We start from the raw sequence: 25,875 nt of genomic DNA on the forward strand, positions 1-25,875 counted from the left end.
ACACCACTGAGATGCTACATTAATATCAATTAAGCAACCTTAACAACTTTCTTCTCGCAAGCTTCGGATATCGTCTTATAAGGCGAAGGATCAATGCAGGCTGTATCGATTCCAGACAAGCTTTCAGGGCCAGTGGAGCGACTTCTTGCTTCCATCAAACTCCTTTGATGCTGTGGGTCTGTCTTTTGTGTTGATGCAGATGCTGTCGGTGGACACTTAACTATGAAAAGTCTGCTTTTTCTGACTGACTTAAGAGAGATACAGCAATTTGGGGACAGAAAAAAGAGCTTAGAGACTATTCTTGAACAATAGTAATTTGATTCTTCCCTTGATTGGCCTCTGCTGACAAAAAAAAGGTCACATTTAAAGTACATGGCTTCCCCCAAAGGATTCTGGGAACAGTAGTGCCTCACAGAGCTATAATTCCTAGCAGCCCTAACAAACTACAGTTCCCACAATTCTCTGGTGGATGTAATGGGTTTTAAATGTGCTTCAGATGGATGGTCTGTATGCAGCCCAACAACCAGGAACCAAAATATAGGTGAGATTGATGAAGCCAACTCCAAATGGACTCCTGCTGTTCCTGATTTTGAGATTTCTTGTGCTACCGAAAGAGATGATTCTAAGGCTCTTTTATCTCCCTGTTTATGATAATGGAAATTAACTGCACTTGTGGTTTCCAGAGAGCTTGTTTAAGACCTAGCCATCTGAAAGGGGAACTTGAAGGATGAATCGTAGACTCTAGTAAACCACTGTGTATATACTTCCTGTTTCCAGAAAGTCTGGTCATAGAGCAATAATAGGAGGGGGTAGTACAGCCCTAGATTAACTTCAAGCTATCACGGGCACCTGTGAGAAATATTTTTAGGTTTTAGAGAGGTTTCTTTTCTTTTTTTTTAAGCAAAGACACATCTGGCGTACAACCCATTAGGAATTTCTGATACACAAGCTATATTGAAATGAATGTGAGTGCAATAGAAACCATTTTTGTGCTTGGCTGCTTATGTCCATTTCAAAAAGTTCCTTGCAGGAGAAGGTCCTGATGGATTATTCCCATTACTATTATTGCAAGGCCAATGTATTCAAGGTGGTAGGTGGCACCTGCGATTAAAATGAAGGCTATTTGCTTTGTTAAACAATAATAACTTGTCTTAGTTGAAATGAGGGCAAGACATCTTGTTATTGAGTTGACAAACTGATGGCCATGCTTTTGCTACTGAACGATTGGTCACACTTAAATACAGAGGATTTGCAGGTCACAGCAAGAACTTCTGCCATGGCCAGCAAATGGGATATGGAGCTTTATCAACCTTAAGGCCACTAGTTTAAGGCAGTTACTCTTTCCAAGCCATTGAAAGTTAAAAGTTATTCTGAAGTGATTTTCACATTGTAGAACTACAATTGGATTTTAATGGTTTTCCTTTCTAGGCGCCTTTTAGGTGATGCCCAAGAGAGCTTTGGGATGTCGTACTTACTGTACTGAGATGACCACAAGCATTGGGCCCTGTGAGTATTCAGCATCATTTGGCCAATGACTTTAACACTATGCTGTGCAATCCTGAGATCAATGGCATTAAACCTCTTTACACTTCCCATACTGACTTCTCTAAGAATCAGAGCCAGATGTTTATCAGCACAATATGGCTGCAGCTTCCCTGCAACGCTTGAGTGTCATGGAATGGATCATAAAAGGAGGATGGCGCTAACACTGGAGCTCTCTACGCAATCTACCCATTGGATGCAACTCTCTAACTGAATCCTTCCAGAAAAATTGCCAATGGCTACTGCTATTGGCACTATTTAACTTAATGAATTAGCACTCAGGCATGACAAAGAAGTCTCTTGAAGAAGAACATGCTCTGGATTGCACTTGTAACTACAGTATTCACATAGACCAAATATATAAAGGAAGCCACAGTGGCATCAGTAGCCATAGGCAGCCTAAGGATGCTGCATGTGGTTCACTGAATATATTTGGCATTGGACCATCTTCTCTGCTTTTACTTTCAAGTTGTATGAAATAGTCAAACAGCCCTACATGACTGAGGTTGAGATTTATGTCTGCATCAGTTCCGTCTGTTCCAAGCTGGCCTGCCTGCTAAATAGCCAAACTACCGTATTTTTCGCTCTATAGGACGCACTTTTTCCCCTCCAAAAATGAAGGGGAAATGTGTGTGCGTCCTATGTAGCGAATGCAGTCTCCTTGGCTTCAGCGATAGCAACGGGAAGCCTCCGAAGCGCATAGGGAGCACTCCCTCTGTGCTCTGGAGGCTTTGTGTTGCTTTTGCTGAAGCCTGGAGGGCGAGAGGGGTCGGTGTGCATCGACCCCTCTCACTCTCCAGGCTTCAGGCAGCTATCCACAAGCCTTCGGAGCACAGGAGGAGTTCCCGCCGCACTCCGAAGGCTTGCGGATAGCAGCCTGCAGCCTGAGGCCAGGGAGCGCAGCGCCAACTCCCGCTGCGCTCCCCGGGCTTCAGGCAGCTATCCGCAAGCCTTCGGAGTGCGCCCCCACCCCCACCCCCACAAGCTTTGGGAGCGGCAGCAAGGCTGCGCACAACCTTGCCGCCGCTCCCGGACCTGTTCTGGGGGCTGGTGTCGGGGGAAGCTCGGGCTAAAGCCGCGCGCAGCCTCATCCGGCTGGAGAGGTTGTGCACAGCTAAAGAGGAAGCCAAGACAGCCAGCAGGATGGATCCCACTCGCTGTCTTGGCTTCGTTGCTCTTTGGGGCTGGGGGAAAAAATATTTTCCCCCCTTTATTTCCCCCCCTAAAAACTAGGTGCGCCCTGTAGTCCGATGCCCTATAGTCCGGTGCGCCCTATGGAACAAAAAATACGGTAGTCCCTACCAGGCTGCAGATGGATCCTCAACAGCCCCACCAACCCTGGCCCCAAAGTCTCTTCCCGATAACTCTGACTGGCTTTTTCCAGCCAAGAGGTGCACTGCTTAGTAAGTGACTACCCAAGTCTGGATTCAAACTTATGTGCGCTGGAAAAACACATCAGAGAAGACTGGGTTTGACATTTCCCCCTGACAGGTTTGTTTGTTTGTTTTGTTTTGTTTTGTTTGTTTGTTTGAAGTCCAGGGAGTTTGTTTCCAGGGGGAACTCAATAGATAAGATAAACTTTATTCGAATTAGCCAATGGCCATAGCAACATAAAACAAGCAATATATACAAAAAGAGAGAGACAACAATGGGTAAAAAGGACAATCAAATGACCAAGATTATCGTTCAGAAGGTGGCCCTTAATCTCGATTCCAGGGGGAATATGTAATATGCAACCTCCCTGCTTGATATAAGTGCCACAACCTAGTAAAAATATTACTGATTGCATAAACTCTCAGACAATGAAATAATATCTGAACACTTGCCACCAAATTTGGATGATACCACTGAAACACAAAGAGCATTGTGAGGCTCTTCACATGGGGCTAAAAAGATGACACCTTAAACATTAAACAAAACCAAAACAAAGATCTAGCCTTAACGAAAGGAGAAAGCAGAATTTTAAAAAGTATACAAAAAAATCTACGTGATTTAGAATTTAGTTTAGAAAAATAGGAAGCTGCCTTATACTGCCAGACCATTGGTCCATCCACCTCAGTGTTGTCCACTTTGAGTGGCAGTCGTTCTCCAGGGTTTCTGGAAGGAAGTCTCTCCCAGCTCTGTTTGAGTGATTAAAAAGTTTAAAGGGGAAAGTATGCAATCTGTCTTCATGCATTCTAACATCACTCAAGTGACACAAATGCCACAGTGCTCCCCCCCCCCCTTCTTAAAAGTGGACCATTCAAGTCTCTTTGGGGCACTTTGGTAAAGCTACCGGTATATAACTGTACCTTGGTCTGTGTTCTGTTGTTAAATGGATTATTACTTCCTCTGGTATTGTTGATGAATAAGCGTACGCAATTTAAAAATAAAATAATCCTCGCCTTTGATTTTAAAAGCGATATTTAATAAAGGGCTTTAAATTTTCCCTGCGAAAGCATTCCCTTGATTTACTGGCAATCAATAAACCATCTTTCCAGAGAATCCAGCACATCAAAGCTTGTGGGACTTTCGGCACTTTTGAATGACAGGTAATCTAGCCTGAAATATTATATTGATTGGGAGCAGCTTTCTAGACGTAACTTGAATAGCTCATCGGTATACAATGCTGAGCTTATCACATGGAATGTAACCATCGCAAGTTAAAAAAGCAAAAGTGAAATATATAATTTGCAAATGTCAAAACTGAATCATCAAGTGAGACTCACCCAAACGTCTGGCACTCTCCCATTTTATTATGTTATCAGCACAGGTCAAACAGTTACATATTCAGCAGTATTAGGAACCCTAGTTGATGGTATAGCATCAAATAGTTTCTCCATGAAAAGAGAGATGTCTGCAATACTCCAAGCTATATTGCAAAAAAGCCAGCCAGGTATATTACCAGAGATCACAGGGGATCATCTCTCCACCCCCTGCCATTTCACATCACATAGCTAGCTTCAGGAACTGGTTTCTGGTCAACCAGGACCAGCTCTGTCATTAGGCAGGTTGCAGAGGAAAGAAGAAGGGAACATGTTACCTAGGTCCAGAAATCCGAGGCATCCTAACCTGGGATGAGGGAGAGAAATGATGCTGAACTCTGTAGCTCATGTTTGAAAACATTTCTGCATACAGTGGTACCTCGGGTTAAGAACTTAATTTGTTCTGGAGGTCCGTTCTTAACCTGAAACCATTCTTAACCTGAGGTACCACTTAAGCTAATGAGGCCTCCTGCTGCCGCCATGCTGCCACCACGCCATTTCTGTTCTCATCCTGAAGCAAAGTTCTTAACCCAAGGTACAGGTGTCTGTAACCTGAAGCGTTCGTAACCCGAGGTACCACTGTACTTATTTTCCCACATCTCCATGAGTTGTCAAAATTGGAGGAAATTTGCACAAATCAGGGAAGTATTGTAGTCAGCCGGTGTAGACAATTCAGAGCTAAATGGACCGATGGTCTAAGGTGATTTCCCATGTTCTTATGTGAATAGATCACCCGAGACAAAAAAATAAAATAAAAATGCTACCTGACTTTTGCAGCTACTACCTACAGTGGCTATGCTCTACCTCCACAGGTTGGAGACAGAAATGCTTCTGAATACCAGTGGCTGAAAACTGCAGGAGGAATGCTCAAATCCTGCTTGCTAGTTTCTCAAAGGCACCTGGTTGGTTGCTGTGAGAACAGGTTGTGGGGCTAGAGGGGTCAATGGCCTAATCCTTCTGGCTCTTCTTATGTTCTTATTTGCAGGCTGTACAAGTGAAGCACCATTTTGGTAAGCTTCTAGGGGACCAGGAAGACTGCTTGAGATTTTCAAGGCTTAGCTTAGGAGTGATGGGAAGGGTGTTGTTTTTTGCATGTGTTCTTGTGGTGCTAAAACTCCATCTCGCAGTGTGTTGCCATCCACCACGCCCCATTAAGCTGGATGTTTTTTACATCACGATGTTGCATCGTTTCAGAAGCTTGGTGGCGGTCCCCACCCCTCAAAATTGCTGAAATGTCCCCTTTCCCTTCTGCTACCTGCAAATGTAAAGCAACGCTGGAAAATGGCATTTCAGACCAGGTTTAAAAGCTCCAAACACGCCAGCGAATATTAGCTTCTGCTAAGTTATAACTCACCAGGAGAAAGAAAAAAAAGAGAGGAGCATTTGCAGACAAGTCAGCAAAACTGGAACTCGGAGCCATTACTGTGCAATCAAGCAAACAACAAAAGCCTTATTATTTCTGAACTTTCCTTTCCATCAAGATGTTTCCTCCCCAAATTATTTCACTGCAGAAGTTTTGATTAAAAACATTTCTTGCCCTTATGTACAGCGTATGATGAAAGAGACAATTAAAGGAGTTTCGTTGCACATAATGAAGTCCTGCATCTGACAGGGGCCATCAGGGGGCAAGGCTGAGAGCTAATAAAGGCAAAAGAACACGCGGCTTCAGGCTGCCTTTGTGACAATAACGTGAGACTCAGAAAACTGGAAAGCAAAATGAAGGCGACTTCTCTGCATTTTGCAGCTAACTTAGATTAATTTCCTTTCCCCACTCACAAACAGCTTTAAGAAAGATCAACATTTTTAAGAGGTTTAATGATGCTGAACAATAACAGCCCCAAAAGAACATGTTAAATGTACAAAGTATACATCAGAACTCAGCCAAGCTGCTGCTGCTGACCTTCCAATATTGCAAAAATGGTCCAAGCTATATAATGAACTGACAAAAGTGACAACAAACCAGACTATAATTTGAAACATTTCCAGTTTTTGGCAGGTAACATTAGCCAGGCATGGGTTTTAAATCTCCAACTTCCTACTTTGTTTCTTATATAAAACTGGGAGAACAAAGTGAAAAAGAAAACCAAGCCGATTTAAATGGGGGGGGGCGGTCTCCATGGGATGGAGAGAATGGAAAATAAAAGGGTTCAGGGGATAAAATTCTCAGCATTTTCACTTAAGCTGCCAAGACACCAATCAAACGTAGCTAGTGAAACTCTGGGCTGCAATATGAGTTTTGTAGGGAGGGCTGAATGCACCCTGAATTTGCATTCCTTGAAAAGGAAGCCTGAACCAAAACTGTGTAGCTGGCAGCTTGCAGTACACGTTGAATGTTACATTTGAGAGTGGATGTTTCCTGGTGTGCTGCTTCCTTTAAGTACCAGGACTCTTGTGGAAAGGCAATGGAAGAGACTCAAGACCAGGGATAGGCAACCTAAGGCCCATGGGCCGGATGCGGCCCAATCGCCTTCTCAATCTGGCCCGCGGATGGTCCGGGAATCAGGGTGTTACGATATTGAAGCAATGCAGCTGCAAAGTGCTAGCTTGAAAAGTAAACATGATGGGAATGTTGGGACTGTCCGTGGGAAACAGAGGGACAGTCAATTCACAGTGCGAAGCACCGGAATTAGCTCAGAGTGTAATATGAGCTCTTCCGTTTGTTCCTGTCCAGGAAGTACAGGAAGTGTTTGTCACTACACTGCTGGAGTTTGAAGAGAGCAGTCATGTTTTTTGTAATGTTGCAAAGACAGAAATAAAAGCATGTAAATACGTTTCTGTCTATCTCTTTCCCCTGCCAGGGGGCAGGAAAGAGGGGGTGTGTTCTTCTCACGTTTGAGAAGAATCGCCTATCGAGACCTTGCCTGCGCTTGCTGGAAATGTTGCCAGGGAGGTCAACAGGGAATCAAGCCGGGTGCATGGGATTGTTGCCAGTTTCTCCTGATATGGGCTTGAATTCCTGACAGTTTTTACATAAGTAGAATGTGTCCTTTTATTTAAAATGCATCTCTGGGTTATTTGTGGGGCATAGGAATTTGTTCATTTCCCCCCAAAAAATATAGTCCAGCCCACCACATGCTCTGAGGGATGGTGGACCGGCCCACAGCTGAAAAAGGTTGCTGACCCCTGCTCAAGACTGTGCACACACCACACATTTTTAAGCACCCCCCCGAATCCTGGGAACTATAGTTTCTGAAGGGTGCTGTGTGGTGGTTTCGGCTAAGGAAGGAAGTTACCTCTGTCCACAGCCATCTCTTTTATGCCCAGCTGCACCCTGAATGCAACGACATTATATACTTAGATACAATTCAGTTTTTAAAAGTTCAGAGTACAAATTGAGTTTAGAGACCATACAGGTTTAATGCCATAATTCCAGTTGAAAAGATGCAATGCTCTTTTTAACTGGATAAACATCCCACCTTCTCAATCACACTGCTGCTACGGCACCTTCTCAAGCAAGGCGTAAGGGACCTGGATTTTGTTTTGTTAGACTACATTCTTCAAAGGCAAAAGGATGAAATGAATTGCCATTACTGAGCTGGGCACTTCTGAGGCTAGGAAAAGGTAAAGGGCCCCTGATCATTAGGTCCAGTCACGGACAACTCTGGAGTTGTGGCGCTCATCTCGCTTTATTGGCCAAGGGAGCCGGCGTACAGCTACCGGGTCATGTGGTCAGCATGCCTAAGCCTCTTCTGGCGAACCAGAGCAGCGCACGGAAACGCCATTTACCTTCCCACCGGAGTGGTACCTATTTATCTACTTGCACTGTGTGCTTTCGAACTGCTAGTTTGGCAGGAGCAGGAACCGAGCAACGGGAACTCACCCCGTTGCGGGGATTCGAACCACTGACCTTCTGGTCAGCAAGTCCTAGGCTCTGTGGTTTAACCCACAGCGCCACCCGCGTCCTACTTCTGAGACTACCAAAGTCTAAGTCTAAGCCAAAGTTGGGAGAACCTTTAAAATGTATGATATGCTGGCCACAGCCTGCAGCAGTATCTGAAGATATGCTATGGGTTTTATATATATATATCATAATAGCCTCTTCTGCCCACAAACTTCAGATCTTTAAAAAAGGAGGGAAAAACTGGAGACGTATTCAAAAGCAGTTTAATGTTTCTCAGGACCACTACAACAAAGAAGAAACAGAGCACCGAAGAAACCCTCTAAATGCGGAGTTTCTGCTAAGAATATCACTTACAAGACCTGCCGAATCACGGCCAATATCTCTCTATGATCATATATAGAGTTTAATTTGTAACTGGGAGGGCATAATGGAGAAAGCACCTTCTCAAGAGGCAAGGAGTAAGATGCAGAAGCTGATAGCGGAGGCTCAGCTGCCTTAGGGCATGTCTGTACCAGATCTGTTTTATTTGCAAGATTTCTAGGGCACTTTTTAGCAACTGCTCCCAAAGTGATGTACAGACGATTCTATAAAGCCTGGGAAAATCACAATTTAAAGTTAATGTAAAACTAATACAGCCAATGGCTATCAATGAAACATTTTTATAAACACGAATCTCTATGATCTGACAGTGAAAATAGCACAAGGCTGTCTGCGCATCAAGTTTCCCAGAACTGATCAATAATCTGCTTCCTATTTCCGCTGTATGGAACTTAAGTCCCTTTCCGATTTTAAAAGACGTCCATACAAATGGACACATACAGAGGGTGCACATAAGGAACCTAAATGTGAGAGAGAAGGGCTGTAGCTTCCATTGTATTTTTTTCTATGTATAATATGTTCTTTGGGGGGGAGCATTGAGTTTTGTGTGCTCTCCCTGTATTTTGAAGCTGTACAGCTCAGATATGTTTACCATCTCATTTAATTAAGCTAAAGCCACGGCAAAACAGTGGGTGTTCATTCAGTGACAAAGCCTGACTTGCTCATGCAGCAGTTTCATCTTTAAAATTCCGCAGATTTGAGACAAACTCAATATTTTAGTAACAGGCAATAAAAGCAATACGCAGCTAAAAATCAGAAGCTGCAACTTGATTGCCATTTTAATTTTTGCTGCCCAATATTAAGCTTCTTGTAGGGTGAAGTTTTGGTGAAGTTTTGAACTATTCATTTGGCGATTATTTCTTGTAAACCACTTAGAGGATTGACTTACAATCAAGAGGTATATAAGCATTGTTAAATAAAATAAAATGAATAAATACTCCATTTTTATTCCTGGGAACCAAAATACATTTCAGTTATATACATCAGAGGTGGGCAGAAGGTAGATCAGTATCTATTGGTTGATTGCCAAGAAAGTCTTCCACACCATTAAATTAAGACTGCTGAAATGAGGGATATGGGGGTGGGGGTATAACCAGGAATGGATTTTTGTGTGAAGGAGGGAAGGACTGTGAACTCATCAGCTCAGTTCTGGGACTCAAAACAAGTCCCTGGGCTCAGCAGGTGCTCAGGTGCACCATATTCTTTAATTCTATGTGTAAGCAGGGCTTTTTTCAGCTGGAACTTGCTGCAACTCAGTTCCGGCACCTCTCAGGTGGATGCCATTGCTATTATAAGAGAACAAGGGGTGAGTTCTGGCACCTCTTTTTCTAGAAAAATAGCACTGAGTGTAAGTCTTTTGTGCCCGACTCCAATGCGTGGATCTTGGGAGTTTTAGTAAAATGAAAAGTAGATCCTGCACACCTTAAGTCTGCTCACCCATGTTTTGCTGGATTGCATCCCTATTTGGAATATAACCACCAAAATGTGAACTTTTATTCCTGGAATATGCACTGCTCCACTGACAGAAATGAACATGTATTAGACTAGGGATGTGGAACCTGCACCCTTTCAACTGTTGCTGGAGTCCAAGTGCCATCAGACCCAGCCAGCAAAAATAAATAAATCTGGTGGGTCAAAGGTTCCCCTTCCCTGTATTAGGCAAATACTATTGACTGGGATCTGAAGTTCCTCGTGGTCATGGAGGCTTCAGGCTTGTGTTTTTTAAAGAGCTGCTCCTATGCCATGTCATACTGAAGGGACAAATATGTGAGAATGAATAGCAGACAGTAAGAAAATAAAAGAAAACTATACAAGGAATGCCCAAGCCCTTAGGTGCTAAAGTAGCTCTTTGGATCCTGGCTTATGTAAATAACTTTAGGAAGAATCTTAGCTAATGCACTGCAGGGGGGAAATGTACTATTTATGCATTACTATTTAAAATAAGGTTTAAAACCTCATTTTGTGTTAAATTCAGTTATGAAACATTCAAATTCTCAACACACTTCAAAATTTATAGCCCCTTCAGGGGTTTAGTGTTACCACAATAGAGGGCATAATTTTAAGATATATGAATATGAAAATAAGGCTGCCTTTGAAGGAAATTTTAACATCTACCAAATGTGCACGGTTGCGAGACATGCTAGTGTATTTGTCCTGTTCCCAAGCTGTTCCTTGCAGTGAGCTGGAAAAGCACACTATACTCCCATACTGCCTTATTTATACCTAGAATCATAATATGGTAGAGTTGAAAGAGACCCTGAGGATCATCTAGTCCAAGCTTCCTCAACCTCGGCCCTCCAGATGTTTCGAGACTACAGTTCCCACCATCCCTGACCATTGGTCCTGCTAGCTAGGGATCATGGGAGTTGTAGGCCAAAAACATCTGGCGGGATCTAGTCCAACCCCCTGCAAGGCAGGAATATACAGCTGTCCCATACAGGGATCAAACCTGCAACCCTGGCGTTATCAGCACCACACTCTAACCAACTGAGCTATCCAGGCTTTTTCTTTTTCTTTTTTTTAGTTTCCCAAGGGGGGAAAATTCCTTTCTTATTTTGACCTGTGGGGAAGGGAGGGAGGGATGCAAACATACAATTAAAAAAAGCATTTATTTTAGAAGTCCAAAACTAAATATTTCAACACAAATGTACAGCCTAAAGAAATGCATTGGGTAAAAGAGGAGACACTGCAGCCAATTAAAGCCTATAAACACAATATCTTGATTTCAGGGGCTGAATGATGCCCAAGTACTGATCATTTTAAAGACTGAGTCACACCATGCAGCAATGTGAGTGTTATGTGTACGCTGGTGTTTGCAGCGGTGTGTGCTGTACAGGACAGTTGAATGTTTGCAAGCAGCCAAAGAAAAGAGTTAACATGCCCTCCACTTTGTGTTTATGCCTGAAAATGCTGGTGCGAATGTAGCAAATGAAGCTTGCTGTATAGAGTGTGAATCATAATTTCATCCAGCAAACACCAAAGAGTGAATGTGATTTCTTTTTTCCCTGTATCAAAACAGTTGTAATTCATAGAGTATCAAAGTTATTTCCTGATGAGCTACAGCTCTGAAATTTGGTACCTGCATATTCCAAGGCACTTCAAATGATAAAAAAGGGAAAGGGGGTAAAAGAGAGAGGAAAATGTCACTTCACTCTCTTAAAATGGGAAATAAAGCATGCCTCTAACTGCAACCAGAAAGATTAATTTTGGCACACATGTAGCCTGAAACACCCTAAAATCTTGAGACGAGGACAGACATTCATATATCTATCAGAACAGGGGACTCAAAAGGAACCTCCAAATGGTCAAACCCAGGCACAGGCAAACTCTGCCCTCCAGATATTTTGGGACTACAACTCCCATCATCCCTGACCACTGGTCCTGTTAGCTGGGGATAATGGAAGTTGTAGTCCCAAAACATATGGAGGGCCTATGCCTAGTCAAACCATTCCCACTCTGGATAGGAAGCTGAAATCCCAAGACACAGTAATTATCGCTACAAAACCCTGAAAGAGAAACTTCTTAAGAGTCTTAAGCACTGGGGAAAAGGCTGACATAAAGTACTCTGTGACTACTAGATGAGTCTGCAGACTGGCTATTTTGACACCTAACCATCAAAACATGGACATAAAGCTGACCTCAAAATTGGGTTCCGTATTCCAGCACAAAGTAAGCAAGTCAAACTGAATGTAGCGTAGGTACGTTGGGCTGTTATAGCAGTTCTGCTTCCTCTTCAGGCTTGGATTCCCCTCCCCGCCCCCTTGTGGTGATTCCAGTGGCCCCCAGCAATACAGATCAATACTTGCATAATGCAAGTTTTGTATATTACATACATACTTACAAGACATAAATACACATTTTTTTAAAAATAAAGAAAAAACACATAGAGATGTTTTGAAATGTAGGTATAGATCTAGGCACATGTGCATATATTATATTATATTCCGACACATGCACATAGTCAATACCCTTGAAATACCTTAAAAGCATGATGTGTTACAGAAAGTCAAAGTTAAATCTGAACTGAAATTCCAGAACTGTTCCCACAAGCTCAAAACAAAACATTGGAGACTAACGTGGCTGAGGCCACTGGTGTCATTCACATTCCCATGAGGCAAAGCTGTTAACGGTGTTTGCAAAGCCCCGGTTTCTTTCAGTGTGGAATGCGCTACAGAATCTCCCTAATACACTGCAGTCATTGTGTAGAAGAAGTCCAAGTGACCCTGGACTTCTTAGGTCCAGTCCAAGCCCAAGCAGTCGATCCATAAGAACCTTACTGTTTACAGCACTCTGACAGAATCTGAATTGATCAGAGAGTCACTCTGCTCAGCTGTAATTTCACATGGTGCGCTGCGAGAGTCCACACTGGCAGCGGTGCTTCTCGTCCGACTACTGTCCACAGTCCCTGGACTTCTTGCCCCTGTAGCATCTGTGCTTGCCACGCTCCCAGTCCGAGAGCGATATGGAGGGAGTTCTATGTGACTCTGTGATTCTGATTCTGAGGAATAAGGAGGTGGAGGAAGATCAAACCACGGTGGTCTGCTGCAAGGTATAAATGAGACGGCAAATTACTAAAGGTACAAAGAGAACATGAAGTATCTGATTGTTGCTACAGTGGTACCTTGATTCTCAAATGACTTGGTACTCAAACACCTTGGTTCCCAAACACCGAAAACTCGGAAGCAAGTGTTCCAGTTTTCAAACGTTTTTCGGAAGCCAAATGTCCGATGCGGCTGTCGGCTATTGTTTCCCGGGTGCCTGAACCAATTAGAAGCCATGCCTTGGTTTCTGAACATTTTGGAAGTCAAACGTACTTCTGGAATGGATTAAGTTTGAGAACCAAGGTACCACTGTATACCAAGCACACTAACCTTATATGTACTGGAGAAAGGATACCCAGCTACATACATATATTATCTTAGTTGGCAAGCCAGATGTGTATTTGTTTATATACAAACTGTTTTCCATGCAGGAAAACTTGGTTCTGGCTATGCACAGCACAGATTGACTGACTCCTGTGACATTAAGACTTTAATCTGTCCCATCCATGGAATGATTTTGCAAATTTAAAAAAAATTATTTTGTAAAATGAAAAATTAAAAGTTTAAATGAATACATTTTAATATGTTTTTAAAAAGTGGACCACCTGCCAGAAAAATGGGGTGCAAGACAGATGGCTGAATCAGCATTCAAAGTGCTCTTAAGTACCATCTGTCCAATGGGGGGGGAGGGAGAGAGAGTGAGAGCGCTGGGTTTACTTACTCTGTAGCATAACAAGAGAGGATAGCCAGTCCTATATAAATGTAGTTTTGTAAGCACTCCAACATGGATAATGCTTGGCATATATGTGGCAAGGAATATTTAGGACCTTCATTCTCCTGTTCCCCATCCCCCTATATGAAAATGGTAAATGAAATGCACAAGCTGATATTGGGCTACAGAACATTTCATTCTACATGATTCCGGCCATTCTTCCTAGCCCCAGGACAGCAATGAAGAAGAACTGGACCGCTGGCCTAAGTTCAAGGCATGCTGGAAATCTATCAACATTACAAAGCTGCTGCCTGCTGCCACCAATCACCACAATCACTACTGAAGCCATGACGGCCATGGTAGTAAAGCCAAGAAATGAACGAATTGGCTTCCTATTCCTACAAAGCACTGTTGTAGCCACATATCTCCCACAACAGACTGTGGGCAGATAATGTTTTTATTGGATCAGGGTCTGATGATGCAGCTGGCATGCCAGCAAGTTTCAAGAGCTACATTTTAAAATCTGGGAAATCCAAGGCAAAATTCAAAATAAATACATGAAGTCACTAATTAACTGTTAGTCAACACAATTAACTATGAACAAAGAATCCTACAGGCAAAGTCTTTTACAAAGTGAGTTTTCTTTCTTTTTTCCTTCCTTGCACAATAAATGAGCTTTGTGTACTATCTCTTTCAGAGGCTCCAGATGTCTTCTCTCAAGGTAGCACTTCCACACAGAGATGATGCATTCTCCTAAGGCACAAACCTAAGCATTTGTGTCGGGGAAATGCAATTTCCTCTCCCACATGTGGGAATTGCGACTGTGAGTGCGCTTCAGAACAAGGTTTCAAGAACCCCATGGCACTTAGCGATGCCATTAATGGTGAATGACAATTCCCTGCCCCCTTCCTTGTGCGCAACCTTTTGAAAGTTTAATTTTGTTTTGAATTATTTATTCTTTAAAGGTTGAACACTCCCATACTGTACCATTTGAGTGCAAAAGTGCTTGTGTAGCCCCTTAAAGGAAAAATGGTGAACAGGAAGAAAAAGTGGAGTCTGCCTCCCTCCCCACAACCTCTGGCAACAATGGCCTGCCATTATGCACATTTTTAAAAATACTTAGTGCTTTGAAAGTTCTGCACTCCCCATTTCCATCAAAAGTGCCTACGACTTCCTTGGTTAAAACAACAACAACGCACAACTCCACTATTATGAGAAAACAGTCTTTCTCATTGTATTCTATAAAAGTGAAGTATTGTTTGTAGAAATAGCACTATATGCCAGCTGTGAGGAACTTTGGCTCTCTGGATGTTGCTGAACTGCAGCTCCCGAAAGATGGGAGTTCTAGTTCAGCAACACCCTATGTTCCCTATGCCTGCGATACACAGAAGTGATGGTGCCACAGAGTTTACAAGCGACAACTATTCTATACTGGATTAGTGATGAGACACAATTGTGTCGGGGAAATGCAATTTCCTCTCCCACATGTGGGAATTGCGACTGTGAGTGCACATACCTTTGGTCTAGTACAGCTTCTGAATAGGATGGTGGGGAGTCCAGGTCTGGTGGCCTGTGGTAGGCCTGGTTGGACATGTATTGGACCCCATTGTTGACATTGTAGGTGACACTGCACTGGTGTGGGTGGTCGAGGACAACCAGTCGGGAGAGGAGGACGGGGTGCTGCAGTCGATGTACAGGAAGCGTCATGAGGTTGTTGCGCTTTCGCTGGTGGTGCAAAACCAAGGCGAGGAGGGCCACTACCAGCACAAAAATGGCAGAGCTGCCAATGACTGCATAGGTGATGCTGGGATAGAAGATCAGCTGAGGCTCTGAGGTCACATAATTCTGGTCGCTGCCAGCTTCTGCAAGGGAGAGGAAAGGAGAAAGAGAAAATTAGTCCCTGTGGAAGAGAAGCAGCACTTCTGTTCCCTAGCTATATTCTCTGCTAATGTACCGCTGGCTGGCTTCCCACCAAGTTTTTCTCCTCCTTTAGGAAGTGTGGAAAATGAGCTTATCAAGAACATATGCACCCAAAATGGAGACCAGCTGACTGAAATTGCACATTTCCTTTTGCCTGCCTCAGATGTTTCTGCTTTGTGCAGATGTGCTCCATGGCTGTGGAGGGAAAGAAAAGTCAACAGGAAAGACAAGAAGATTTATTTAGCCTTGTATCAGCACTTATGATTTAACTTTTTAGTAAACAGCTGAACGGAAAAAGTCACGTCCCGTTTCCATGTGGTAAGGCTTAAAACAGAATACGTCTTGCCTAAACCCCAGTGCAATGCTAATCCAACTGACAAGCCCACAAAAATTACCAGCTGTCTACTACCCCCCAGCTTATCTGTGTGCAGAAAGAAGAGAAAACTTTTGTATAGCTTCCCAGCCTAATTGCCTGGAGGTGAATTTTCTGTGCTACAGGCAATCAGGTGTGCGACTATTTACAATTCCGTTAGCCATTGATTTTGACCATGCTGTGCCATCTCTCTTATCTTTCTCAAAACAAACAGTTTCATTGCAAACCTGAAACAAACATAAAGAAGATACACATCATGAATTGTTTCTTAGCAAAACCAAGCACCTCTTAAAGAAAATGAAACCATCATAAAATATTAAATGAACCTTTTGCTTAGCACAATATTGTGTTGCGGCAATAGGAGAATCGGACTACCAATTTATTTTGTTAAAGCCCTTTATGATGCTGGTAAGCAACAGGCCACATGATACCAATGATTAACATATCAGCTGGTATTAAACATCAAATGTTTCTATGGTTTTGTAAAGAATGAAAATGGTTTTTTGGAATTCAACACAAAGCTCTTTGCCCAAATATCCTAAAGCCAACATTTGCACTCCCTCTGTTTTAAATTTCAAAACAGCAACTCCTTACATTGTTAAATGCAGTCTGCACATTCCAGGGCAACTTCAAAAAATTCCCAGTCAAGAAAGATAGCAGATTTTAAATGTATTCAATTATTTAAAGCCAAACATTTATTCAAATAGTGCTTGCCTTGCTAGCTAAGAAAGAAATGAGAGAATACGGTTAGGGAACACATACAGTAAGTCACACTGCTCTCTTGTGTGTCTGTTTGAAAAAATGTGAAATAAGAGCCACTAATGGCCCTGTGGCATTTCATTACTGGTTGTTGTTTTTTAACCTGCTGCATATTGTGTCAAAACCTTCCTAAGGAACTCAGGATTACCTGATTGTGACATTCTCCTCTTTTAACTTGAAGCAAATTAAAATAAAGAAGCACCAATGTGAGGCAACCACTCATCTCAGCAGAACTCAGTTTCTGCTATTGCTGCCTCCGGGCTTATTGCTTATACTCCCACCACCACCTGCTAAATTTGAAGAGGAAAAGGGGAAAGATAAAATGGAACAGGGTTTTAGACTGCCATCTAATGCTGCACAACTAAAGCCCTGTAAGGCTGGGGGATGAATTCACAAGTGCTGCTATCTTTAGGGTGCTGCATCATCACTTATTTCCAGCAAACTAGCATTTCTTGAGCTTTGTCCCAGGACATACTTCCCAGTTCTGTCCAGTCTAGCCACTACATCATATATACACCTCTGGAAACAGGGGTATGGAAACAGCTGAATCCCTGAAACTCGAGTACAGTATTTGAGAAAAAGCAGCAAATCAGTTACTATTTTGCAAAAGGAATTAAGTCGTGCACTTGCTCACACTATTAAGCAGACATCTTTTGCAGCAACCAGCTTGACCCAATACGATGGCAAGCAGAGGTGCATGAATTCTACCTGGATGCTGTGATCCAAGGAAGCAGAAGAGAGTGCCATAGCTACTTCGCTGCTGGAGCTCGAATGTTCCCATGCCTAGGATAGATAAGCACTAACAATTAGGATAGGGCAGATCACGCACTGGTTGAGTTTGATGTTCAGCAATGACTGGCACTGTCAGAACAGACAGCTGTGAGTGATGATATGACAGGCAGTGTGTATATTGTGCATAAGAAAACCAGCGCACTGAGTGTTATATGTATCAGGAATAGGTGGGATCAAATCCTCCTTCCACTATGAAACACACTGGAGGATTTTGGAAAATCACCATATCTCAACTCAGCTTCTTTCACAGGGTTGAAGATTTAAAAAGTAGTGGAGAGTAAAATTATTACAATAAAGCTAAATGTCTTAGGACAACAGTTAGAAGAATAATTGGCATATGATATGGTGCTATCAGTTGATGCTCACTATAACTGGAGTTGAGGTGAAAAATGGAGAACTGGTGGAACACTTCTTGTACTCCCACCTGTCCCAGGTACTAAATATAGCCCTCCCCAATTTGCACCACCCTTTTGCAACCCTAGGAAGGGCAGATCCACACCTGGAAACCAGACTTCTCTCACTCATTATGGAAGGGAGGTGGAAATAAGGCTGGAAGCTCGATTGCTCATAACACATTATGACAGAGGGGTAGAAATAAGGCAGCATTTTGTCCGGATATTCAGTTTACAATTTTAGAGAAATTTATGGCTTTTTAGTTCTGCTCTAATAACTTTCAGCAAATACTTATGCATCACAGATGAAGCTACGGAATTAAGTTTCCTGGTAATGCAAAGGGAACATTTCTCTGTGAAGAGCCAGGTATGATGACATGTGGAGATTTAGAATACTGTTTGTTCTGTTTCATAACAACAGAGAGAGTGGACAAGCTGAATTAACTCAGATTCATGCGGCTTCCATTCTTCTCTGGTTTTCTTAGCAGAATCTATGTATTTTAACAGCACTAGGTAGAGATAGTTCATCAATGCCACTTTCGCCTATTAAACCTCATTAGCAGAAAACATGCTGAGTGTGCAGACTAGAAGCTTTGAGGATAAAAGTATATATAAAAGGCCCAAATAGTTATGGCTGAACAGAGGGATGGTAATGAAAAACATTACAGGGTGTACTCAAAGGACCGTTTTATTATCCATGAACAAATTACACCATCTTAAAATTATTAAAAAGGTCTAGGACCAATTGTATTAGGCCTCTTAAGACACTGGGAAATGGAGAGGCCATTACTTTGTCTCTCCTGAGCCTCTGCTCAGCCGAGCTGTTTCACACTTCATCAGGGCTAAAAGCTTTTGAAAGACATAATCGGAGCAGGCATCTGCAGCTTTAATGAACACAAGTAACTGCCCATCTCCCAACAAAAGATACCACTTTGACATCACATTTAAATTCCAGCAGATTAAAATAAAAATAAAAATGTGGCAGCTGCAAAATCACCAAGCCTGCTGGTTAGCACACCCTGCTTGTACAGAACTCAGAGCTGCTGGATAAGAGCTCAGGGTGGCTCTGTGCTGCTCAATAGTCCTTAATTCTGTGCTGCCTCATAATCCAGTAAGACCGTGTAAAGTGTGTGTGTGTATGTTCTAAGGGGCAAGTTTCAGGACAGGTGGGGGTGAGTGGGGGTGAGGGTGTAGGCAGCTTCACCCCAGGTCCAGTTTGAATAACTCTGTGAGAATAACTTCAAACATAAACCAGAGGCTCCATGCACTGCATTCATCTTATTATCAGAATTAGGTGGAAACAAGCTCTTTGTGAGTCCTGAATGTACAAGTTGCAGGTACTGATTAGGGCAGGCAACAGATATCCAAGAAGGGTATTTGAGAGGGTGCCTTGCTCAGCCTCCTGTTGCAAAGCTCAGCTTATTATTTTAATAATGTGCTTGGTTGTATGGCGGATCTGTTCCCTTTCTCTTCTGGAAGTCCCTGTGGTCCTTTCCTTGATACAACTTGTAGAAAATGAGGTTCTGACACAGTGCTGTGGGCCCTGCACATCTGATAACGTTTAAAGCACCACTGGATTTATCTTTTCCATGAAAGGAGTACTGGAGTATGTGCAGCAAAATGCACTGTATGAGAACCCCAGACATTACAAGGTGAGTGAGGGACAGCGAGCTAATTTTGTTTGCCCCACCTTGGTAATTGCAAATAATCAAGCTAGCCCTATTTTCACCTTCAGGTTCCTAGTCAGAATCTGCTTGCCACTGGGCAAAGTGACTGGCAGAGGAAATGAAAGAAACTCTCAGGGTGTCTCTCTATTGCCACAAAGTGTAGAATTTTGAAGAAGTGAACCTGACCTCAAAAAATCCCTTAGGAAGGAGCCAGCATGCTTACTTGTCTCTGTGTACTTCACTGCTGATACAGATGCTCAATCCCCCTCTCAGAAGCAGTGCTGCTTAAGAGCTGATGGGTAAATGTAGGATCCCCTATCTTCCTTTTTTGAATTAGTAGCAGTGACAGCATAGCCATTGACATGGAGATGCATTATCTAAAGTGGGTTCCACCTCTTGGCATGCTGGAAAATGAGTAAAAGGCACAAGACATAAGTGTCATTGAGCCCCTCTTCCAACCATGTGAATGATTTGTGCACCTTAGTTTTCTTTAATATTATACAAGTGCTTACTATACATATAGTAATTTGCTACTAATGTTATCCAAGGCATTCCAGCAGAAAGTAAGTCTAGCTATGCATGCACTTAGACTCTTTCTCCTTTATGTACCTGAACAGTGGCAGCCACACACCAAAATCCATTTGGTACAGCAGCGTCTATAGCTGGTTGCCTCTGAAGGGTTGCCGGCAGGGGTTGCCCTGTTAATTGTTTCCAGTATCTGGTATTCAGGTGCAAACTACATTTGTACATGAAGATCTGTAACCCCCATAAGGTGCCAGCCACAATCGTAACTGCTCGGAGAAATTGAGTCCAAATCAGTTCATCCCAGTGATAGTAGAAGAGTTTGGATTTGATATCCCGCTTTATCACTACCCTAAGGAGTCTCAAAGCGGAAAACAATCTCCTTTCCCTTCCTCCCCCACAACAAACAGTCTGTGAGGTGAGTGAGGCTGAGAGACTTCAGAGAAGTGTGACTGGCCCAAGATCACCCAGCAGCTGCATGTGGAGGAGCAGGGAATCGAACCTGGTTCACCAGATTATGAGACCACTTCTCTTAACCACTACACCACACTGGCTCTCAGTGTAGACAGGCTGGACAAATATCTTCAGCCATCCACCTGCGAGAAGGAAGAGAGAACCTGCCTCTGTGCTGGGCAACATGCTTTTATAGCATCCTTGAGCTGCATCCTTCAGTGTGGGGCTGGGAGCGCTTGACCTCAAAGTGAAAAGTCACAGCACATGCATGAAAGGGATCTACAGTGAAGGTGTCTACTGACAGAGTTTTGGAACAAGACTCTCTGCTGTCTAAACGTTGGAGATGAATCCTTTTTTCCATTTTACACAAGTAAACTACTCTGGGACCAGTTTTGGCAGAAGACAATAGCTACATATTTTTAATAAATAAGACAAAACAAAACATGTTGCTATCATAGCTAGTGGATACTAAGAGATCTATCTTCTATAAATTTGTCTTATAAATTTATCTAATTGTTTTTATTATTTATTTTATTTTACTAAGTGATTTATAAACTGCCTTTTGGGGCACAACTGCCAAAACCAGCGTACAGAATTCTGTATGAAGCATGATAACCTTCAAAACCAAATTAATTCTGCCCACTTTGAACTAAGCCACAGCAATTAAATTTTATCACAGCAATTAACAAGTAGGTAGAAGTGAAAATGGGATCTGTAAGACCAAGCTATATATAGTGTGAGGTTTTCAGAGTCAAAGTAAAACTTTTCACAATCTATTGCCAACCGTTAATTTAGTCCTTAGCACACAGAATTTTTCTTTACAAAACTTGCAACACTACACAGGAACAGTGCTGGTGGCGGCATAGTTCATTTCAGCTATTGCTTAGCACTGCAGGACGACTGCACACTGACTCATCAGACAGAAGACCCAGAATTTCACCTCTCACCTTCTCTCCTTTTTATTTCTTACAATGCTGGATAATTATCCAGAGCACCTCTCCTGTCCCAGTTTCAATGTGGGAAAAAGAAAGGACTGAAAAGGACATAATCAGCAAAGTGAGAAAATAAGCCAAGAACACATGAATACTAAGTTCTAAAATTAATCTTAAGAGCTATAAAAAGGGATGGGCTTTGACAATATCAAGTGCTGTCCATGGTGTATGAAACACGTTACAAAGCTTAAATGATTCATCACCTTGAAAGGTAGGCTAGGACAGCACAGTGCCTCTGGGACAATTCACACAACTATACCAGACCCTGATACTTGCAGCAAAAAGGTCATCCATGCTTGCTTGCTTGCCAACCCAGATGTGTGCACCTGCTGCAAAAGGATGCTGTCAGCTCAACACTGTGCAAACTGGTCTCTATGTAGGCTACCCAGAGAATGTCATGACTGCCAGGTTTTGCACCTGGTTCTTTCAAGTTCAATGAACACTCTTTATTAATCAACTGCAACCCACTGTTACAATTTCATTTGCAAAGCAAGTGTTCCTCAGTGAGGAACCCCGACAGTTGACCAACCTGCAGGGGATTTCCAGATTTAATCTGGGATACAAACACACCTTATAAGGCTAGCACAGTTTCCAACCTCATACATGTCTCATACAGGGGCGAGGAGAACATCTTTAGGGGAAATTCAGTGGGCAGGAGGGGTGGATGCTTAGCTCTTTCCTGCCCACCAATTCTCCAAATGCCTACTCTGGCCACCTGTGGCCCAGCCTTCTCCGCCAAGTCAAGATCCAAGCCTGGCTTGAAAGAAGATGGCATTGAAGATAATCAGTGAGCATATGAAGGCTTGAGTACCCCCAATTCCTGCCTGTTGCATAGCACTACAAATGCTATTCTCAACCCTGTGCTCTGTGTCACTTCAGGAAACACACATTTGGAAACACACATTTTCCAAGCTAGTATGCAGTTTGATTCTCGGGCTACAACAGGAAGCATGCCACTTCAAGTTCTGGTACCAACATTAAGCATACCAGAGAAAACATATTTGGTATTATCTAGAAACAGCAAATTAACTTATAGCAAGATACTGCATTAATACTACAGGCTATTGGTTTGCATGGGAGGGAAAGCAGGGCGATAATAAGATTCCGTTATAATCCAAGGGTTTAATGAGCCTGCAGAGTCAGCTGCAGTTGGCAAGAAATACTGCTAGCTTAAGCGTGATTTAGATATACTGTAAAGTGTATTTTAATCCACTTTTAAATGTAGTGCAGTCATTCAAAGACTTTATTTTCAGGAAGTGGCAGTCTGAAAAACTGCTAGCACAACATCTATGTACTCCGCCATATTATTTTAATGAACACACAGTTGCTCTAAAGAAATGCTCAAGAGAAGAGATGCTGTCAGATAAGCAGTCCATATGGTTTAGTTCTCTGAAAGATAGTGTCCAGAAGATTTAGAATATGCAGGACCCTTTGACCAAGGCAGAAAAATCAATCCAGAAAGCTGAAAGAAAAAGGCCCGTTAGGTCATGCAGAGCATGTTCGGACATTATCTCCAACATCTAATCATTAGTATACTATTTATTATCTACATAGCTCCCACAAACAAGAGTTGTACAAAGACTCACTTCCCAATGCTGCAAGGCTGGAAGTAGCCCACACTGCATCCTTGCCCATGTCCCTCTCCAGTTCAGGTACCATCCAAAAGGGGAGATTCTACAGTTACCCTAAAGCAGCAACTCCTTTACCCAAGAAGTTGCACCCACCCTGCCATTCAAGAACTCATGAATTAGGTCCCAATATACAGGTTGTGAAGTCAAAACTATTTGCCAACTTCAGGTATATGCTAATAGGTAACAGCACTAGTCAAGGGAGGAAGTTCATCAAACATCTTACACAATAACCAGGGGACAGAAAAGCAATATGGGCAATGCTGACTAGCCCTAAATCCGCCAGATAATCTCAGGGAGTAGCAAATATTACTTTGGCCACAATGGAGCTTTAAAAGTTTAAAGATAACCTGAAGCACAGCTGAGGTTCCATGCTCTCCAAGCACAAACAAATGGTTATGCATTTCCTTCTCTATGCAGGCGAGTTTTATTCCTCACATAGTGTTCCCATGTACACTATTCTGTATTTATGGATTATTTCAAACACAAGGAAATGCAAACCAATACGTATCAGTAATGCCCTAATTAATATTGGCGTAAGCCACATTATCAATATTTCTCCTAGAAAAAGAAAAGAGGAGAGGGGAAGCAGAAAAAAAATATTTCAAATCCATAGAAAGTATTGATGGTAATACAAAATAAAAAGCCATAAAGCAGACAGAAGAGAATTCAAACTGCGCTTTGTTGTGCCTCTATGGAAATGGATTGGCTAACTACTGAGTGCACTTCTTCTGTTTGAATTTGTTGCAAGCACTGGTGATGCTGGTGACGCTCACTGATTGATTTAAGTGGTTGGTAACAAGTGTATTTCCCTTGTTTTCATATCTACCAGCTAAGGCACTATTATACATTTCTCTTTTTTCTAGTGTCAGAAGTAGGCAGGAAGGAGAATTTTGTTGGTCTACAATGAAAAGCAACCCAACCTAAATATGAAGTTCCTGGACTTATACATGGATCAGAATGCAGTTATGAGTTGGACTGCCTGCTTCTCTGAATGTGTGTCATTTGAAAAATATTCACAAAAATACCTATTTTATGGGAGAAAGCGTACACAGATGTGTATTTTAGGGCGAAATGCATAGAAAAGAATACAAAAGCACAAACTCAAGGAGAGAAATTCATACAAATTAGGAGGGAAATCCATACAAGTATGTTTTAGGGAATATGTGTACAATTTAAAAGCATTTCTTGCATGTGTCTTTTATTATTATTAATATCTGCAAACAGATTGAAACAGTACTGTAGCAGTAGCTGGCTAAGTATTAGAAACGCTTTCAAACCAATGACTTGGTTTAGAATCCTTCTAGGTGTTGCCACCATCTATAAGTGCTGCAATCTGCCTCCATTCCGACCAGTGCATGCAACAAATCAATCACTTTCGAACCCTGTCAGCAACCTGTGCCATCTGACCAATACTCTCTCAAAGTGAAACTTGCTCATTTTTTGTTATGGGAAAGAGGTAGGTGGCTAAGGTTGGCCTAACCCAGTCAGCAGCAGATCCATTCCCAGTTATTAATCATACATGGAATTCATGGAAGATAGACAATTCCATTCAAGCATAAGTCATCCCCCCGCTTTCTGAATGGATGCTACTAGATAGATTAGCAAATTCACCCAAGCACCTGCAAAGCTGTCACATCCCACTGACAAATGCAAAGAGTAGATACTCCAAATATTCCTCTATCAGCATGAATGCATTGAGAATTTCTGGCTACTGACAGAGTAGTAAGGCCATTAACATGCTACCGATATGTGTGTGTTGGAGTATAATTAATTATATACTGATAGCAAAGACAATTTTCTCTAATAGATTCTCATTTTGCTAGTTAAACACACAAATGACATATTAGAAAAAGGACTCATGTTTCTATCCATCTTGTCACAAGAAAGAGGGCCCAGTGTTAGGTCAAGTTCAGAATGTCTTCCATTTAAACGGTAAAGGAATACAATATACCAAGTGCTTGACATAAGTATTATCTCATCCCAGAGGTGATTTCATTAGACCACTTATACACAATTGGCAGTTCTATAAATTCTAAAACTTTACAAGCAAATCACAAGCACATAAAAATACTTGCCTTTTGAAACGATGTGCAAAGTTAACTTGGATTTCTTTTGTAGATTGATTCAGTGAAGCATGTCTGGCAGTAAATCAAGATATTACAATCCCTGGGACTCTATCCAAGCGCCCTATTCCCCATTTGATGTACACATTGCATAAAGATTCAGTCTCACTTCAGCAAGTTTTGCAGAAATAAATTAAGCAGAAGATTGCTTTAATTACAAAAAGGAGAAAACTGCTTCACTTGGCAGGAAGTTTCTTTTTTTAATTTTTTCTCCTCCCCACACCCCACCCCCATTTAAAAAACTATTCTTGACAGCAAATGCATGATTGAAGTGACCATATCAAGCTTGTCCACTTGCAGGGAAATGGGTTTCCCTTTTGGCCATGAAATTAACTGGATACCATTGAAGACAAAATGCTCGACAGAGTGGATGGAACTTTGATTCAGTATGGCAAGACTTCTGTTGTATTGTTAATAGGAACAGATTCAAAACTACAACATATCTGAACAGCCTGTCACCCACCCATTCTGAACACTAAATATAATAGGGTTA

The 25,875-nt window shown here is 42.2% G+C and overlaps 1 protein-coding gene across 8 annotated transcripts in view; it reads right to left on the reverse strand.

The window, feature by feature from the left end:
- Positions 1 to 11,095: 11,095 nt before the first annotated feature.
- LDLRAD3 (low density lipoprotein receptor class A domain containing 3) overlaps positions 11,096 to 25,875 on the reverse strand; it is a 111,721-nt gene continuing 96,941 nt past the window's right edge. For 2 of the 8 annotated variants that reach the window (XM_053387841.1, XM_053387787.1), the window contains 2 exons: positions 15,275 to 15,620; positions 11,096 to 13,047 (listed from right to left, as the gene is read on the reverse strand). In XM_053387841.1, the coding sequence (XP_053243816.1) occupies positions 12,786 to 13,047; positions 15,275 to 15,620 (608 nt within the window). In that variant the 3' untranslated portion in view covers positions 11,096 to 12,785. The remainder of the gene's footprint in view (positions 13,048 to 15,274; positions 15,621 to 25,875) is intronic. The other 6 variants (XR_008330388.1, XM_053387800.1, XM_053387852.1 and 3 more) reach the window with 6 other exon arrangements.

The sequence above is a fragment of the Podarcis raffonei genome, chromosome 1, assembly GCF_027172205.1.
Source record: "Podarcis raffonei isolate rPodRaf1 chromosome 1, rPodRaf1.pri, whole genome shotgun sequence".
NCBI classification, from domain to species: Eukaryota; Metazoa; Chordata; class Lepidosauria; order Squamata; family Lacertidae; genus Podarcis; species Podarcis raffonei.